The 18985-nt window shown below is 40.4% G+C and overlaps 1 protein-coding gene across 2 annotated transcripts; it reads left to right on the top strand.

Annotated features, from left to right (window-relative positions):
• Positions 1–111: 111 nt before the first annotated feature.
• Positions 112–18951, top strand: ABCG5 (ATP binding cassette subfamily G member 5). 2 transcript variants are annotated; one of them, XM_030034499.2, is made up of 13 exons: positions 112–233; positions 882–1003; positions 1452–1585; positions 1808–1906; positions 4038–4170; positions 5974–6113; positions 7265–7394; positions 10058–10271; positions 10526–10731; positions 11630–11768; positions 15156–15341; positions 17021–17133; positions 18294–18951. In XM_030034499.2, the coding sequence occupies exons 1-13, from the start codon at positions 112–114 to the stop codon at positions 18488–18490; spliced, it is 1935 nt and encodes a 644-aa protein (XP_029890359.1). In that variant the 3' UTR covers positions 18491–18951. The 2 variants fall into 2 exon arrangements, with proteins under 2 accessions (XP_029890359.1, XP_029890360.1); XM_030034500.2 differs by lacking the exon at positions 15156–15341.
• Positions 18952–18985: the final 34 nt, after the last annotated feature.

Below are 18985 nucleotides of genomic sequence, written 5' to 3'. Positions count from 1 at the left end.
GACAGTGGGGAGCTGCCCCTGCCCAGTGCCGGGGGAGGCACGGCGGTGGCAGTGTCAGGCGCCTGGCCAGCAGCGTGAGGGAGGGAGCCTCTGGGGCCCCAGCACCGGAGGATGTCGGGCAGAGGGTCTCCTGCCCCAGAGAGGAGCAGCAGCGGCGGGCAGACAGGCGAGGCAAAGGCTGTGGCGCAGCCCTCTGACAGCGTCAGTGTCCGGGGTGTCTCCTACACCGTCAGGTAAGGCTGGGGAGGGCCCCTGCCCGCCAGGAGCTGCTCTGACCCCAGGGACCAAGGGGAGAGGGCTGCGGGTTTGGCTTCAGCCCAGTAAAGAAGGATGGACATTGCCAGGCCGCCAGCCTCGTGGCGCTGGGCCACCCACCACAGGGGCAGAGTACATGGCTTGAGGGAGGCAGAGCCGGTCTGTCCTCCAGAAGGCTCACCAGTTTTTCTTCACATGTCTCTGAAGGAGGTGCTTTAGAGGCCTTTTCCAAAGATTGTGCCCTTTCCCACTGCCTTTCTTACTGCTGCCAGAAGGATAACGTGAGGCCCTAAGAAAATGGTCAGGTGGATTAATGGCTGGCAAACATCGTCAACAAATACAGCCTCAGTTTAAATTTCCCCTTTTGGTTGTAGTCCGAAAGCCCCGTAGCAGTCATTCTGAGAAATCTGTTCAGAATTTGTTTTATCTTCCAGACAATGAAGAAGTTAAAAACTTAAAGCCGGGGAGGGGGGGGGGAGGGAGATTTTTTTTTTTTTTTTTTTTTCAATATTTTAAATACTGGCAGGCTCCCATCCCACATGTAAGTAGCTATAAACCATTCACTTGCTTTACACAAAATTTTTAAATCTTCCTTATTTAATCTTTTTTGATGTTTGTTTTCCAAGAGAACGTGTTGGCCCATGGTGGAACATTTCTTTATATCATAAAAAATGGACCCGGCAAATACTTAAGGATGTTTCTTTTCACGTAGAGAGTGGCCAGATGATGGGGATTTTAGGAAATTCTGGTAAGTTGTTCCAGTACTTTAAAAGAAATAAGATCGGAGTTAATACCAGTGACTTCCACAGTGGTATGAATGTGACTGAGGTCTGTGTTTTAAATAATGAAATTGCAGCTGGTTTTAACCTCTGCTTTGTAAAACTGTGGTGCTTGGTTTTCAGAGTTCAATCTTCTGTCATCTAACAATTATAACTTCAATAAAAGATAAGGTTACTTCTAAACCCAAATGTTTCACTATGCAGTGTGAATTTGTAAAAATTAAATACTAATTTACACACATTCTAGGCTTCCCATTTACTTCCCCTTAACTAGCTGCATTTTCAGGACTTATTATTTTAATGTTATTGAGAAAAAAAAACCTTTCTTCTTCTCATATGTCTCCATCCAAGTGAGGCTAGAACTCTTGAAATCATAAAATTCATCTTGTCACATGATTGATTTCTTTTGTTTGAAAGGATCTGGGAAAACAACACTTCTGGATGCAATATCAGGAAGACTGGGACATAAAGACAACTTTGGTGGAGTGTACATGAATGGGCGTCAGCTGAAGAAAGAACAGTTTAGAGATTGCTTCTCTTATGTGCCACAGGTTGATTTCTACATTTATTTTTGTGCATTGTGCTTCCTCTCATGTAAAGAAAGTAAAGTTGCTAGTGTAATGGAGTAATGTAATCTGACTGTGATTTTACTAGTAAATTTGGTACAAAGCAGTTAATAAATTGTATGAATGAATGAAGGTTGTGCAAGCAGGGGCAAGATCTTAGTTACTACAGGACTAATTGCTTCTTCCTCTTTACCTTTTTTTTTTCAGAGTGACGCTTTGTTAAGCTTCCTCACCATACAAGAGTCTCTGACCTACACTGCTTTACTAACTCTTCATAAATGCTCTGACGACTTCATCAAAAAGAAGGTCTGTATTTTATCATCTTCCACCAGAAAGGTAGACATGATGTCATGTAATGCTTTTACCAGCAGCACTTTCCACCCATGGCTGTGTTTTATGTTTATAAAGTTTTGTAATCCCCATTCTGCAAATGGGGAGAAATTGTCCTGCTGAGGAGTAGGACACAAGCTCTCTGGTGATCCCTGCCTCTGCAAGGGGCTTGTGCTGATGCCCCAGGGAATCACCATTATGCTGGGACAAAACTCTCCCACCCAAAGGTGCAGCAGTTACTGCTGCAGGAGATGCTGCTGTTGGTATTGAGGTCAGCTCCCCTTCCCCAGATGGGAAAGCCAGTTCACTGAGGTGTTCAAGGCCATTTGTGCTGCCACGTCTCATGGACAGCAGAGGTGACTTTGACACTATTCTGTCTCCTGCAGGACATGCTCACTAGGCAGAACAGCTCCAAAAAGCACTGGTCTAATAAGCCCCCTACAAGCTACTTTCTTGAGAAATTAGGCGTGTGTCAAGATTGTGGTGTGTTGACCCTGGCTGGACGCCAGGTGCCCACCAAAGCTGTTCTATCACTCCCCCTCCTCAGCTGGACGGGGAGAGAAAATATAACAAAGGGCTCGTGGGTTGAGATAAGGACAGGAGAGATCACTCACCAATTGCCATCATGGGCAAAACAGACTCAGCTTGGGGAAAGTTAACTCAATTTATTACCAATCAACCGGAGTAGGGTAATAAGAAAATAAAACCAAATCTCAGAACACCTTCCCTCCACCCCTCCCTTCTTCCCGGGCACAGCTTCACTCCCGGATTCTCTACCTACCGCCACCAGCAGCTCAGGGGGACGGGGAATGGGGGTTGGGGTCAGTTCACCACGTGTTGTCTCTGCTGCTCCTTCCTCCTCAGGGGCAGGACTCATCACACTCTTCCTCTGCTCCAGCGTGGGGTCCCTCCCACGGGAGACAGTCCTCCATGAACTTCTCCAGCGTGGGGTCATTCCCACAGGCTGCAGTTCTTCATGAACTGCTACAGCATGGGTCCTTTCCACGGGGTGCAGTCCTTCAGGAGCACACTGCTCCAGCGTGGGTCCCCCACGGGGTCACAGGTCCTGCCAGAAAACCTGCTCCGTGGGCTCCTCTCTCCACAGATCCGCAGGTCCTGCCAGGAGCCTGCTCCAGCACAGGCTTCCCACGGGGTCACGGCCTCCTTCGGGCATCCACCTGCTCCGGCGTGGGGTCCTCCACGGGCTGCAGGTGGATATCTGCTCCACCGTGGACCTCCCTGGGCTGCAGGGGGACAGCCTGCCTCACCATGGTCTTCCCCACGGGCTGCAGGGGAATCTCTGCTCCGGCGCCTGGAGCACCTCCTCCCCCTCCTTCTTCACTGACCTTGGGGTCTGCAGGGTTGTTTCTCTTGCATGTTCGCACTCCTCTTCCCGGCTGCCGTTTCTGTGTGTCCCAGCAACTTTTTTTCCTTCTTAAATCTGTTCTCCCAGAGGCACTACCACCGTCGCTGATGGGCTCGGCCTTGGCCAGCGGCGGGTCCGTCTTAGAGCCGGCTGGCATTGGCTTTGTCGGACATGGGGGAAGCTTCCAGCAGCTTCTCACAGAAGCCACCCCTGTAACCCCCACCCCCCGCTACCAAAACCTTACCACACAAAGCCAATACACAGATCTATTAAAGGATTCCTTTTGGCCTCTGTTGAGAGTAAAGATTGGATATTGCTGACCACGGCTCTTGCTCTCTGTCTTCTCTCTTCACCTGTCTTCTACTAAGTATTTTATACTTCCTCAGAATTCATGTGCCTTTCTGCTCCCTTATTTCGGAAGCCAGACCAGCACATTATGCTTCATACCTAAACTTCTAGTCCCACCTCTGATCTCTTCATCTCTTAATGTCAACTGAAGCTAAAATTCTACCCATTTCAGAATACATGAAAATAAAATTTAAAAAATAATAATTGAAATAATGTATTAAACATAATCAAATAGAAATGAGGCCAGATACCTTCCAACTAGAATGGATGCAAGCAGCATATTGGAAAAGCCATGGCTTAAAATTACGTCTTTTTTTTCTTTCCTTTTCATCTTGCGCACAGGTATCCGAGTTGGACGGTGTTTAGTCTTTCTAAATTGTAATTATTTTTCAGGTAGATGCAGTTATGGCTGAGCTGAGTCTCAGCCACATTGCTGACAAAATAATTGGAAGCCGTATTCTTGTAGGAATTTCTGGGGGTGAGAGACGTCGTGTTTCAATTGCAGCCCAGCTATTACAAGATCCCAGTAAGTACCACTGCATGGATTTTTCAAAATAAAACAAAGCAGTGTCACTTTGTGCTCCTGCCATGGACCTCCATAAACCACTTCAAAATACAAAAGCATTTATATTCTTGTCCTGGGTTTGGCTGGGATAGAGTTATTTTCACAAGAAACTGGGAGGGGACACAGCCAGGACAGCTGACTCGAACTAGCCAAGGGGATATTTGATACCATATGACGTCATGATTAATATATAACTGGGGGAGCCAGCCAGGGGCAGGAGGGATCGTGGCTCGGGAATGGGCTGAGCATCGGGTTTCAGGTGGTGAGCAATTGCACTGTGCATCACTCGCTTTATACATTCTTTTATTAGTATTATTGTTATTACTACTACTACTCTCCTTGTGTTGTGCTGTTAAACTGTCCTTATCTCAACCCACAAGGTTTTACCTTTTTCTTCTGATTCTCCTCCCCATCCCATCGGGGGGGAGGAGGAGTGAGTGAGTGGCTGCATGGTGCTTTAGTTGACAGCTGGGCTTAAACCACAACTGTTATGTAATTCAGCAAAAGCTAGTCTAGTAATGATAGGAGAGGATGAGCAGTAAGTCAGGTCTGCCATTAAACTATTAGTTGATCTTCTAAAGTAGACAGTTTTAAAATCTTAGGGACTGAACATAGGTTTAGACTTGCATTTATCTATTTTAAGTCTTTCTGGGCTCACCCTTCCTGTGTATGAAATATTGGTTGTGGCACATTAATTTACAGTTTTTGAGAACATCGGAGCCATACGTATGCAAGCATTGAGCTTTGTAGTGGAGTAGCTGCCATTGAGCCGTGCATGTGTAAGCACCATGTACATTGCAGAGCCAAAAAAATTCCAATGAATGAAAATCAAAGCAGAGCAACTAGAATGATTAGCCATGGGAAACAGCACTGTAAATTTTGTCAGTTTTGAGATAGTTTCTTAAAGGTGCCAGAATCTTATGGAGTGAATGTATAGCACGCATTTATTGGATTCTGGAGTCCTCGTAGCAGTGCAGATGTGGTAGGACTGCAAACCAGGCAGGAAGGAGCATTTAAATAGCAAAGTGAGGTACATCACTGCTACTGGTGACTCCTGGAGAGTTAGTTCATTGGGTGTACTTATTGCTCAGTAAGTTCACCAAACTCTATAGTAAACACTATAGTAATTCTGTATAGAAGCTCTCCTCCCCCCTTATCCTGATCAAGGTTGAAGTGCCCTCCTCTGTGCTGTGTCTCATCTATGTAAATACAATGGATATGAGTGTAACTTTTACCCTTCCATGTGCAATAAAATAATGAAGAAAATGCAATAAAAAACCCCACCTGTCTCATCTATGGAATTATATATGCTGTATTTTAACAACTTTTAGTCTGTTCATAACAAATTTTGTGTGTATATGTAGCTTTAATTCAGATTATAACTTCTAGCTAATTATGTCAGTTATATTTAGATTTGTATACATGCTGAAATTTATCATTATTGTTCTTAGAAGCAGATGTATACATCAAATCTATTTTGGTAATTTTCAGATTTCACCTGAACTTAGAAAAAAAAAGATTGTGCTCTGATCCTGCAGTAGTTTTTTATGTTCTTATTCCAAGTTGTTGAAACTGAAGCACTGAAGCTAACTAAAGCTGAAAGATCACATCATGGCAATACCTATGCAATATTCTGCTTTACATGTGGAACTTCATATCTAAAGTAATTGCTATACTATTTGCCAAATTAGCTTCAAAGGCAGAAGCTATAACATTTGCTCCCCACTTACCTGAGTTTTAATGCTATTTCTTCTTATTTCACAGAGGTCATGCTACTTGATGAACCAACAACAGGGTTGGACTGCCTGACTGCAAACCAGATTGTCTCGCTTCTCTCAGAGCTTGCACACAGACACAGGATTGTGATTATTACAATTCATCAGCCTCGCTCAGAACTCTTCAGGGTAAATGATGTCTACTTGCTATCTGCTTTTTTTACCAGGCTTTTTAGTACCTAGGTTCTTTGCAGGATAAAAGTACAAGATCCAGGATAGCTGCCTTCAAAGGCTCTCTTCCCTCCCTCTTGCATAAAATACAGACTTGTCTTGAACTTTACAGGTCTGTCTTTCTGTCAGTCACAGGGCACTTTGGGACACACACTACCCTGTGAAAATAGTATGCACACTGACTGTGTGCCTAACCTTTGTGTTATGCATCTACCCAAATCAAAAACACTGGGAGAAGCCATGTAAATCCCCCATGTGTGCAGGCAATGTAAAAACTAGCACTTAATTTATCTTTATGTATTCATATTTCAGTAACACTTGCAACTTGAGACAGATAAAGCCATGATTTGGAATGGAAAGGAAAAAAATAATAATCTTTTTTCTTCTTTGTGTCAAGTGATGTGGGTACACCTTGGTCATGTGGTGGGGCAGGCCTGCCTTGCTGGGCTTGGGCTGGGGAGAACATTTCTCCCTTCCCACTACTGGTTTGCACTTTGCTCTTCTGACACATCCACCAGCCACCGCGTGAACGCAAGGCACCTCTTCCCTGGCTGACTGAATCGGCTCTAAGTGGTCATGAAGCCAGAGCGGAGTGACAGTGCTTTTCTGGACTGAAAGCAGTCCTGGTGCCTTGGGAATATGGATTGATCATAGCTGGTGGAAACCCTGCCCTGGCAAATGATCATCTGAAGAGCAGTGCTGTTAAAATCCTTAAGTACTTCAGGATAATCTTCCCAACGATTTGGGGATTTTACAGACTGGAGCTATTAAGTGCCAAAGGAGGTCAGTCAGTAAGTGAAGGTGCATTAGAAGTGAAATCAGAAGTCCACAGTCCCATCTCTGTTTGTGGATTGCCTCTGTATGCTGCTGTCACAGACAATTTTGAGAACCACTAGTTTTAAGAGCTTAAAGATGTGTCATCTTGCATAACCACCAAGAGGAGTGAAAGAAAGGACAAACTTCCTTTGAGAGAAATATACTAAGTAAGTTTGAATGTGTCAAAACTATTTTTCCTGTCAAAGCATTTTTATTACCAAGACAGTAGCTGTACTCAAGAATTAATGCACTTCTCAGTACATATTGCTAATATATTAATTTGCCCCCCACAGTTATTTGACAAAATAGCCATCATGAGCTTTGGAGAAATGGTTTTCTGTGGGAACCCTATGGAAATGATCACATTTTTTAGTGACTGTGGCTATTCTTGTCCTGAGCAATCAAATCCTTTTGACTTCTATGGTAAGTTTGTGTAAGTTGTTTTGGTAAAAATATGGGTTTCCTTTAGACGTACAAGTTGTTTTCTTCCCCAAATTAAAGTTTTTCCAGAGATAGAAATGTGTTTGAATTCTTCCCCAACTTTGTAATTATTCTCAGCTCAGAGAAGAGAGAGAGCTGGGCCAACGTAACTGCCACTGGCTTCATAAAACAGCAAAAGTTTGCAGTAGGTCTGAAACACAGCAGAAAGGAGTAAACTACAATAAAAAAGGAACCTTAGCTTCATGAAACCTGTGGATTCCTGATGGCATCTCCCTATGGCTGTCTACTGGATGTTGGAAAATCAATTTGATCCCAAAACTGTGGAAAGTCCCATGCTCTTACGGACTCTGTGATGCCAAGCGACAGAAAACAGTTGCCTGGAGGGAAGGATGTAGAATAAATATGGGATGACTTGAGGCATCTATTTCCAGAGATGCTGGGTTAGAGGTTTCCAAAAGTTTGGGGAGTTGCTAATACCAGGATGAGCTACTACAGCAGAACATACAGATGCTTCAGTAGCCGATGATAACAAGCTGCTGGCAAAAGCTGAAGACTACTGTTTTACCAATTCAGGATGAAAAAAAGTCTCAGCATGAGACTTTAGAAATGAGGCTTCGTTTTGCTGCAGGGCATCTGTGTACCTGATCCATGCAGATACACATTTGAAGAGAATGTGTATGTGTTTGTGTGTGCATGTATGTGTACACATATACATACATGTATATATCTCTCTAAATCCAGTATGTCTGTAGACTGATTTCTGACAATGCTAGCTGTGCATTAACCAGGGAATTTGACCAATCCAAAAAGCTGCATTCAGAGGAGGCAGTGTTCTCCTATTGTCTAGATGGCATCCTAAACTCAGAGAGAAGAGAGAATGGTTGTTGACATGAAGCTGGAATGGGATGAAGCTGAAAACACTGGTGTGACAGTGAGGATAATTTTGCCTTCATGAATTTGAATAGTCTTGAAAAGCATAGATGATTTGAGATTTAGACCCACTTTTAAAAAAGCTTGGTAGAGAGAGTACTGCATTCTTCAAGTGTCAACCTTTGAATGTGACAAGAAAAGGAAAAAATACAGTTTAGAGCAAAGAATCATCAGAATATTTAGTCTTTGGAAAATTGTTAGTTTATATTTTTTGTGTGATTTAATGATGTGAATGAAGGGACAGATTCTGATATCATTTACACCAGAGGAAAATAGATCCTATGTATTGAGTGTGGATTATATTATTGTAATGTCATATGTTGTTTATAAAAAAAGTGCAAATGCATGGTAGACATTGGCTATTTGGTCTAGTGACTAGTCAGTGTCACCATTTTTTTAAAACACACATGGTTGCCATTTATTTGCTGTGCAAGTTCCAGCAAGTCACACTGGCCAAGTTTTTAAAAGTGCAAAATTTGCATTTCGGATGTTCATATTTATGAAAATGAAGACGTCATTTTGGATATGTTTAACAATAAAGACAATTCTGCTGAATTCCAGCTTTCAGAACACCAGGGAAGTATTCATAAGCTTAATTCAGGTTTTGAGGACAAGTTAAGAATCTTGGACAAGGCCTCCTTTTCTCTTGTTCAATTTGTATTTTGAAGTTGAGCATAATGCTGTAAAACTGAAATCTAAGGATGACAGAAACCTTAGGAATAAATAACTGATAAAGATGTCTTATCAGATGTAGAAGACTAATATAAAAATCTGTAAGAACAGCAATTCCTGAGAATGACAATCTAGCTTTTGAAAACTTAGATAATTTATTGCTGTTAGGGAAAAGGGAAATGTCTAATGCATTTTAGCACTATTGCTGAGTCCATATGATTTCTACAAATAGCACACACAAAGTTCCCATCTGCCATTAAAAGAATTGCTGGTGTCAGGAGTAGGTATAGGTGGTTTTATTAGAAAGAAACATTAACTGTGTGAAGTATTTACTTTTTGTAAGTTCCATGGCAGTAAGTAATATTTTCTTCAGCTGGGGCTGAGCCTGCTAGGAGAATTTGGCCTGCTGAACATCCTTTAACTTCACATTAAAACAGAAGTATGTCTGAGAAGGAGGTGGGTGAAACCCAGCGCAACAATGCAGCAACATCTCAAGTAGAGAAGAGCAGTGTCTCTGCAGCATGAGCTCAGACTAACTGAAAAATAAAGCTCCATGGTTATAGAGGAGCAGGCAGAGGACAAGGGGGAATCAGGGAGCCACGTCTGAGCATTTGCCTGAAAACCTGAGAAATACATGACCAAAAAGTCATCTCTTCATCCTCATCAATGTTCATCCTCAGCTGGTGCTCTGCCTTGCTCTTGGCAGCAGTAGCGCTTCACCAGTGGCACAGCTCTGTGCTGAGCAAGGAGAATGCTAAAGGTCTGACCAACCCATGCTCAGTCCTTGTGTTTCCAGATAAAGGACTCAAACTTTAGGGTCCTACAGAGGCCACAAACACAGAGATTTGTTGTGGCTGCAACAGTTATTTGTTCATGCTGCTTCTAACAGAAGGGAGGAGTAAAAGAAACCTTGAATACTTTCAGTGGACCTTTTCTTCTTTGCAGATTTTAGGATAGAGACAAGGAAAGGTTGGTTGCAAGGGGGGAAGAGATATGAAGGTAAAGTGATGTGTATATATAGTAAACACTTTGTAAATTTACAGTGGATCTGACATCTGTGGACACCCAAAGCAAGGAACGTGAACTCGAAACCTACAGTAGGGTTCAGGTAATTGTATCAGCCTACAAAAACTCGGAGATCTTTGGCAAAGTACTGGCAGCCATTGAAAGAACAAAGGGTATGAAAGAGCTGCCACCAATACCGTTCAAAAACAAAGACTCACCCAGTGCCTTTTACAAATTATGGATTCTTTTACGGTAAGACTTTTTTTTTTTCCTTTAAAAAAAATAAAATCTTTTTTCTTATCCACTAATCTTTCAGGTGTTTCTCCCATATATAATGCACTTTCTTGGTTATTTTGGTCTACTGCTGTACTTGTCCCTGTCTTTTTTATTATATCACCTTTTTGTGGAGACTGTGTGTGTAAGATTTGTTCAGAGCTAAATAGCCCACAAACATGTTGTCAGTCATAGCTAACAAGTATATTGTTATTGTTTTGTTTCATTATCAGGAGGACAACAAGAAACTTCTCCAGAGATAAGATGGGCATCATCATGCGTCTCCTCCAGAATCTGTTATTTGGCTTGTTTGTAGTATTTTTCCTTCTTAGACTAAGGAATGACCTGGTAAAAGGAGCCGTGCAGGACCGTGTGGGGCTTGTCTACCAGTGCGTGAGTGCCCCCCCCTACACAGGGATGCTCAATGCTGTTGCCCTTTGTGAGTTTCTGTCCTGTATTATGTGCAGCAGCATGTATTGCTGCCACTATTTTGTAAATAGGAAAAAGTCTTTTTTGAAGATAGTAATTTAAAGTTTCTTAACAGTTTTAGGTAATGTCAGAGCTGATATAGAAGCATGAAATTCAAAGGCAAAGCAACAGAAAGCTTCACACCACAGAAAAAGATTAGCCCATCAGAGAGGCTCCAGGTCCACTGCACTTAATGAAGGAATATGCCCTGATCCCTGCCTCTCCCTTTTAGAGCTGGCCTCTGATGGAGGCTTTATTCTGAACTGTGCAAGAGCCCTTAACTTGCCCGCATGTACCGTTATAAAGGCAGCACAAAGTCTAGGTCTGTAGTTAACATCTTAAGTGAGATCAAAACCAAAGACACGGAAAGGATGGAAGTACAAAACAGCTTTGACAACAATTAAGCATAATTAGATTTAAGAGAATTATGTGATGATTACATTTTTCTTAGAGGGTGTTTCTTTTACAGCTGCCAAGGACCAACAGTAGTGTCTATTTACAGCCCTAAAAACTGTTCTGCTCATGTAGGGAACATACACTGCTGTCATCACCTGGAGATCAGAGCACCTCAAGAAATTATCCACTCATGGCAGTTTTTTTCATGTCTTCCATTTGTATCTGCTAAAAGAGAAGGCTGTCCTGCATGCTGCCTAGTTAGGCCTTCTTCATTAAGCTTACCAACTTTTGCAATCTTCTGGGAGCATGTTTAGCATTTATGGTGGGGGAAAAAGTGATCAGACTGGTTGAGGCAGAATGTTTCTGATATATTCTCAAAGTTGTCTCTGTGCTTCAGGTCATTTTTGCTAGCAACAAGTCTTGGTGTCTTTATTCAATGGTGATTTAATTTATTTCTTATGTATTTAATCCAGTCCCACCTTTACGTGCTATCAGTGACCAAGAAAGCAAAGATGGCTTGTATAAGAAGTGGCAAATGCTTATAGCTTATATAGTACATTTCCTGCCCTTCAGTGTCATCAGCGTGGCGATTTTCAGCACCTTTATATATTGGTAAGCTCTTGTACCATCTATTGGATTGTTATTTTCTTTTTGTTATCAGTTTCAATTCCCACGTCAGCAACAGGCCTCCTGGCATGGCTTCCTGCTATGGTCTCTCAGAATGATTACAGAGAAAGCTTAAGGAAACTCAACAATTTTAGCCCTCCTCTTTCAGGCAGTGTTAAACACTTTCTGAGTAAGTAAGTTACCAGTTCTCTAGGTAACTTGGGAAGTTTTAATGGGCCTGGGATATTTATCATTCTTGTGTCATACCAAAAGCAGGAAGCATCATTTTACATTACATTTAGAAAGACAGGAAATTAGAGAAAAAAGGAAGACAACAGTAGGTATGTGACAGTAACAAAGCTTCATATTTCCTGGGACATTTGGGGCTTAGGTACAACGTATGGAAGTGACGAGATCTGGATCCCTCTCTTCTACTCTCCAGAGAAAGGCACTAAAGTGGATTTCTGATAGTGAAAGAAAGGGTTTGATTGTAAAGCATCCTTTTTTCCCCTCAGTACATTCATTTTGTTGCATTATTGTGAAGTAGTACCTCAGAATGGGGTGATGAAATACTTCCTCTGTTCATTGCCTTATCTATCATATAGGTCTGCTCTTCTTCATTTCTGTTCCATTGATTTCTCACCTTCCACTTGCTTATTCTGAACTTAATAGAGTTCATGGCTGCTTATGTAAGCTAATAGCAAAGTAATAAGGACCCATTTCTATCCTTCAGTCTTTTTCTTTTTTTTTTTTTGTTTGTTTTCCTGATTATGAAAGGAGAGGTGTGTAGTGCACTAAAGTTAATTTTTGTTTTCATGTGACAGTTGATAGTAAAGTTGCAATCAGATGGCAGTCTATAGTAAAATGTGTACAAGTGAATAGCAAGCTTGGATTGTGTCCTGGACACATGTTCTCTGGATAGCTGTTGAGAAATGGTAAGTGGATAGACCCTTGTAAAAGAGATAAAAGTGCAGGAGCTATTCTACTGTAGCTGTGCATGTTAGTGCTCTTACTCTGCAGTAAGATGCCCTTGGGCAGTTTGAAAATGGATGAAGTAAAACTGCACCAAATCGCTTGGACTACTGAATAACACCTTCTGCACAGGGCGCTAGTCTGCCATGGGAATTTTGCAATAGCTGTTTTCTCATCTAGGAAAAACTCAGGAAAAAAGATCACTGTTTTCTTCCTCCTCCTGGTCTGTAGTAGGTAATGAGCGGAAGTGCTCAGCATTTACCTAATTCTTTCCATTTGGGATCTCGGTAACAGTCAGCTCCTAGATGAAAAGACAAAAGCCCAGAGAAGGAGATTCCTGCTTCTCCAGATGTGAGGACTTGGGTGCATGGGTTGTTTTTTTGTATTTTGGTGCTGATATTAAAAGTAGCAGTTTTGTTCAAGCAAGGCCATCCTTCTCTTTGTCCCCTTAGCTACCTGGGCTTTTATTTCTGCAGGCTGTCAGTGCTGCCTGCCCTGAGAAGTCCTTTTTCACAGAGAAGCAGAAATTACTCCTCCTCCTCCCACTAAGCACTTAGAGGATGTGCTAGGCTCACCAGAGCCCTTCTGTTTCTGTCTGCTAGCGAGCTGGTTGCTGAGAAGGCAGGCATTTGGAAAGCACCTTTTTCAGGCTCAGTGAGGGAAGGTTTGTGGAGCTCCTGAAGATCATGAGCCACTGTTTGTCACACTCACTCCTTAACGAACAGGAAATTCATATGGGCAGACTTTGCCCTTGTGCTTTGGTAGCTTCAAACACAATCAACAATAAAGAGTGTGGTTTCAGTTAATGGGTAATATTTACAGATATTAGCCTCCGCATATCTTTGCTATCTTGTGGTTGTTTGGAAGCCATCAGCGATGTGTCAGAGTGATTTCATAGTGCCCTTAGACCTCTTAGGGCAAGCAGTTTCTCTATGAATTTTTGAAGATTGTATCTGTGCAGGAGTAAACTTTCCTGGATGGGCTAACTTTGGGAGAGGCTTTGATAGCCTCTGGTATGAGAGAAATGGCTTGTAAGAACACAGAGTTTGTGTTTGTAGGGTCAGACAGCTTGGGTCAGACCCAAACTCTTACCCAATCAGACACAAGGCAGGTCTGGCCAAGAACAAATACGGCCACTTTTGCAATCAAGTAAACATACTCTGTTTATGCAGATTTTCCTAGCTAAAGATGCCTCTGGGAAATTTTTTAACAGTTTATGTCATCTTACCATTCTATTGCTGTAATTTCCAAAGGTTTTTTTTTTTTTTATTCTCTTTAGGCTTTCTTCTCTTTCTATTCCTACCCCAGATTTACTAGTCTGTATCTACATAGCTCTGTGTAAAGTATCAGAGCACCTCAGAGAAGGTGCTAATTTTATGCTGGGACTTCGGAAAGCTGTTTCTTCTGCACCGATCTGTGATTAAAGGTTAAATACCTGCTAGCTCATTGAATGTTTAGTACTTGAAGAGTCAATGTTCAGCCATCTATTTGTAATAGAGATTATTTTGGTGTTACACACAAAAAAATGCTACAGGAAAGCCAGTGAGAAAATTAATACTTCTATTTTAAGACCATGTTTGAACATGGTGGATTAAAAAAAAGACATAGGGCCTTGCACTGAGCAATGAAAAAGAAAATAAAAAGTTGAATAGCGCTTGTTAGCTGAGCAAAGCATGCAGTCTGCACCTAGTGTGAGGCAATTTTGGTATGAGGTATTTTGGAAAAAGACTAACATGTCACTATGTCATGTAGGTTTTGTCATCTGTCATATACACTATAAGGCTGAATTAAGTTTGCCAAGCAACTGCTGGGCTTTCTTAACTTTTTAATCTTTAGTACAGATTCGGAGGACTTTTTTCCTTCAGTGAGCTAGGGAAAAGCTGGGAAGAGCGTGTTGTATTACAGAGTGCAGGAGTATGGAGGAAATTGCATTTGGATGAATTACATGGGTGGTGAATTCAATTAGTCTTCCATTTAATTGAGTATATCCATTTTTACATTTGCATGCACAGTATCAGAAGTGCAAAATTCCATGTTAATTATCTGCATAAAGATGTTCTTTAAATATGTGACTTACATAAATAACTCCCACTGCATAGACTCTAAAAGGAGGAGGATGTTAGTTTAAGGGATTGTTAAAAGCCACGGTCGTTATCTTGAAACAACATAGATTTTTGCTACAATTACATCTTTACATAACCCTCTTTAATCTAGATGGAGAAAACTTAATATATCTGCACTTTTGTCATGGCATTAAGTGGATGTCCTTTATGTTAAAGCTCCAAACAACATACTAAGGGTTAAGGCATAAACTGTTTGCTTAATGAGCTGTAATTGCAAAAAATAAATAAAAACAAAAATAAAAGCTATGTTCCAAGTTTAGTACCCAAATACTGTTTTTTAAATGTTATTTTTGTACAGGACTGCAGGGTTGTATCCTGATGCTTCCAGATTTGGAATTTTCTTTGCTGTTGTCTTAGCATCTCATGTAATTGGTGAACTACTAACGCTTGTTATACTTGGCGTGGTTCAAAACCCAAATATTGTCCAAAGCGGAGTGGTGCTACTTAGTTCAGCAGGTGTGATAGTGGGAACGGGACTAGTAAGGTAGGAAAAAGTTTTATTTCATTATGATGGTGTTAATGTTAAAATAATCTACCTACAGAAGAGTTTCATGAACAGTCTGTATTGCAGAAGCACAATAATGCAAGGTAGCAAGGGAAGAAAGAAAGAAAGTGCAGCTGTTATCCTTCAGAGGTAGACCTACCTAAACACACAGAACAGACACTTAATAACTTTAGATATCAACAAAGATACTAACATTTTTTTTCACTTTTTGCAAATAAGTTGAAGATAAAACTGAGCAATTAATACCTATCAGCTCAGCTGAATTCTTTTACTTATGCCAATGTTATGACATGAAATGCTATCCTCATTAAAGGAGCCTACCAAAAAAAAGTTCCTACAACTTTTAGTAACTGCTGGAACTTACCAGACATTAAACACTGGGAATGATGGTTTAAAAAAAGTTGTGCTCAACTATCTCATTAGTGTTATTCTCCAGTTTAGCCATTGAACTTTTCAGACACTTTTTCTACCTCTGCAGACCGAACTACCTAAAAATAATAAGTAAAAAAGTAGTGTAGTAAATACACGGGAAAATTATGATCCACTTGCTCTATTACTGTGCAAATAAGTGGGTTTGCATTGTAATTGCACAAACTTTGAACAGTTTTCCCCTTGTATTTGTCAATACTTAAATTACTGTTTTTTGAGAAACATACCAGAACAAACGTATTATTGTCAAAAGTAGTTTTCTTAAGATGTTGAGCAAATAGGATATGCTCACCTGACATCTTTTCAATGAAAATGAAATATGCCCAACAATAGATGACGTCAAGCTGTCCTCAAGAAAACCATATGAGTCTTCACAAAGTTGATGATGCTTTGTCTCTTCAAAGATCTCTGCTAATACTTGCTTATCACAAAAAACTAGGTTAGTATCTAATTATTTGGTCCCTGCCTAATTTCAGAAAGATGTATGTTTATAGTGACAAGACAGTTACTCCCCCTACCATAGTCTAATGCCTTAATGATAACTTTTAAAAATTATTAGAGTGGTTTCTAACCTTATTTTACAGTAGAGACATTGCTAGTTAATATTGTGAATCTCTTTGATTAAACTTCATAGGCAGTGAAGGATATTAAAAATAGCATTGAGACTTGCACTGCTGTTTTTTTCTGTTCATTTGTTTGTATAATTATAAAGTCTTGCAGTATTTTAGGTGCAGAAATTGCCTAGTCTTGTTGAATAATGTAATTTCAAAGTTTTTGTAGTCTGTTTCTCATTATTTTTGCTTCATTTTTGTTTTGTTATTATTGTTCCAGTGAATTGATATTCAGTCTTTTTTGGTTTTGAAGATGGACTGAGGGGGTGGTGGCTTCTTACTTTGGAAGCAGCACATTTTTGCAACTAAGGTTTATATTGGGTCTTGTCATTTTCAGTTTATCACTGCAATGCAAGTAGCAAACAACATCATAGAATTACTTGTGACTGTCCATAAACAAGTCAGGGCTGAATGTTATGACACTGTACCAAAGTCAGAGACAGCCTTCATGGTTGTCTCCTCAGTAAGCACTAGAATGGACTTTATGTTTGAAAACACTACAGCCAAGAACTGTTTCTGTAACAGGCTACAACCAAAGATGAGAGCTTGTTTTAATTTGAGTTGGAATTGGCTTTTGGAACGTGGCAAAAGCCAATTTAACTTCTCTGTTTCTTTAAGGACCATTGAAGAAATGCCAACACCTTTTAAAATACTCAGTTATCTTACCTTTCAAAAATACAGCAGTGAAGTTCTTATAGTCAATGAATTTTATGGCTTAAACTTCACATGTGGTAAGTGTTCAAAAGAAAAAAAAGCAGCCTTTAAGTCCATTGTAAATAATTTTAATGAGGTGTCAATGCTTATTTTCCTTCTATGTACAATAAAAGTATCCTGATAAAATAAAGATAACTTGCGAGTTGTTAAAAAAAAAGCTTATTAATTAGTAAAGACTATAACGCCGTATCAGGAAGCTAGACAAAAGTTTGACTCCCCCCCCCCCCCCCCAACTGTTTCTCATTCTTTCAGTTTTTCATTTTCTCTTCTTCACCTGTTCTTTTATCCCTCCTTTGGTGGCATTTTGGAAGGTAAACTCTGCAGCCCCTTATGAGCTTATTGGAGCAGTGTTACACAAATAGAAGATCAATAGAATTGCACAATATAAGATCAAACATCAGTGCAGGGAGCGCTGACAGGTAACACCTGACCAGATGTTTCCTCTAATACTAGTAAAGCTTCAGTTCAAATATGTTACCATGGCATATATTAAGCAGCTTGGATCTGTCAGGCTGTGCTTTGCTGGTTGTGAGCAAGATAACCAGCAAAACATCAGAATCAGTCAGGTTGGCAGGGTTAGTAGCTAACATCCATCAATGGGGGTAAAACTTACTGCTTTGGACCTACCCCAAGATATTTTGGGCTTTGTAGCCAGGTGTCTGTGCTCCTCTCCAAGGCTGTATATTCTTTATCCATTAATCTCTCCTGTCCCTCTTTATTACAAGAGTATAGATGGCAACTGTTAGAAAACGAATCCATGACTTTTTGGTAGTGATAATAAACAGCTAATTTTTAACGTGCCCTTCAGACAGTCTCCATTTCTTGAATTTTGGAAGGACTCAATAAATACGAACACTTTAAGTCTAGTCTACAACACTGGGCAACTTAATTCTTGAGGCCTCTCCAGATAGTGTTTGAAAAGCCATAAATCTTTGTTTGGCATGAGCAAAACAGAAAGCTCCCAGTGACCCTTTACTCTTCCCTTCAACAAATATAGCATAGATTAACTGCAGAAACATATGGCTTGTCTGTTCTTACTGCAAAATGATGAGACATACTGCTGTGGGTATAGTTTATCATTAAAATAACATTAGGGCTAGGTATATTAAATGTATGAAGCCTGAGTTTTAATTTTACTGATTCACCTACTAAAGAAACTAATTTTTTCTTTTGACAGGTGGAGCCAACAGTTCCACTGCAATTAATGCTGCGTGTATTTTCTCTCATGGCATTGAGTTCATTGAAAAAAACTTTCCTGATGCATTGTCCCGGTTCACAATCGATTTCCTAATACTCTATGCTTTTCTACCAGGACTTGCCATTATAGCAATTCTGAGCTTCAAAATAAGAGAGAGAATTATTGGCAGGCAATAAAAAAGTAGCAGTTCTAACGATGTCTAATACTACACTTTCAACTTTATTATGGTTGAAGGCTTAAATTGTTGGATTTTAGATAGAGAGAATTTAAGTGATTATACATATAGAAACACATTCATCTTCTCATGTTTGTTTCTAACTGGATGTTTTCCATCTTGCAAAACAATGTTCTCTTAAGAGTGTGAATGGCTTCCTGCTATTGGTATTCCCACCCCACTCCCAAATCAGCCATAATCAACAGTATTACATGTTTTAAAGGACATTTTGAATTTAATTTAGTCAGCTGTTGCTGTCAATTTTTAACAATGTAGCAATGGTGCTCTAATTTTTTCCCCAGTATTTTGGTTTTTAACCATTACCAATAAGCAGAGGGGTACAATTGCTAGTAAATCTCGTTTCTAGAATTGTATTTTAAATCCTATGCTTTGTTTTAATACTATTTGGGGGATTTGTAGAAAGGGAAAAAAACAAATATGTGTAAATAAAGACAGA

The sequence above is a fragment of the Aquila chrysaetos genome, chromosome 13, assembly GCF_900496995.4.
Source record: "Aquila chrysaetos chrysaetos chromosome 13, bAquChr1.4, whole genome shotgun sequence".
Classification (NCBI taxonomy): domain Eukaryota; kingdom Metazoa; phylum Chordata; class Aves; order Accipitriformes; family Accipitridae; genus Aquila; species Aquila chrysaetos.
The sequence above is the reverse complement of the archived record's forward strand: the minus strand, read 5'-3'. Positions and strand labels throughout refer to the sequence as shown.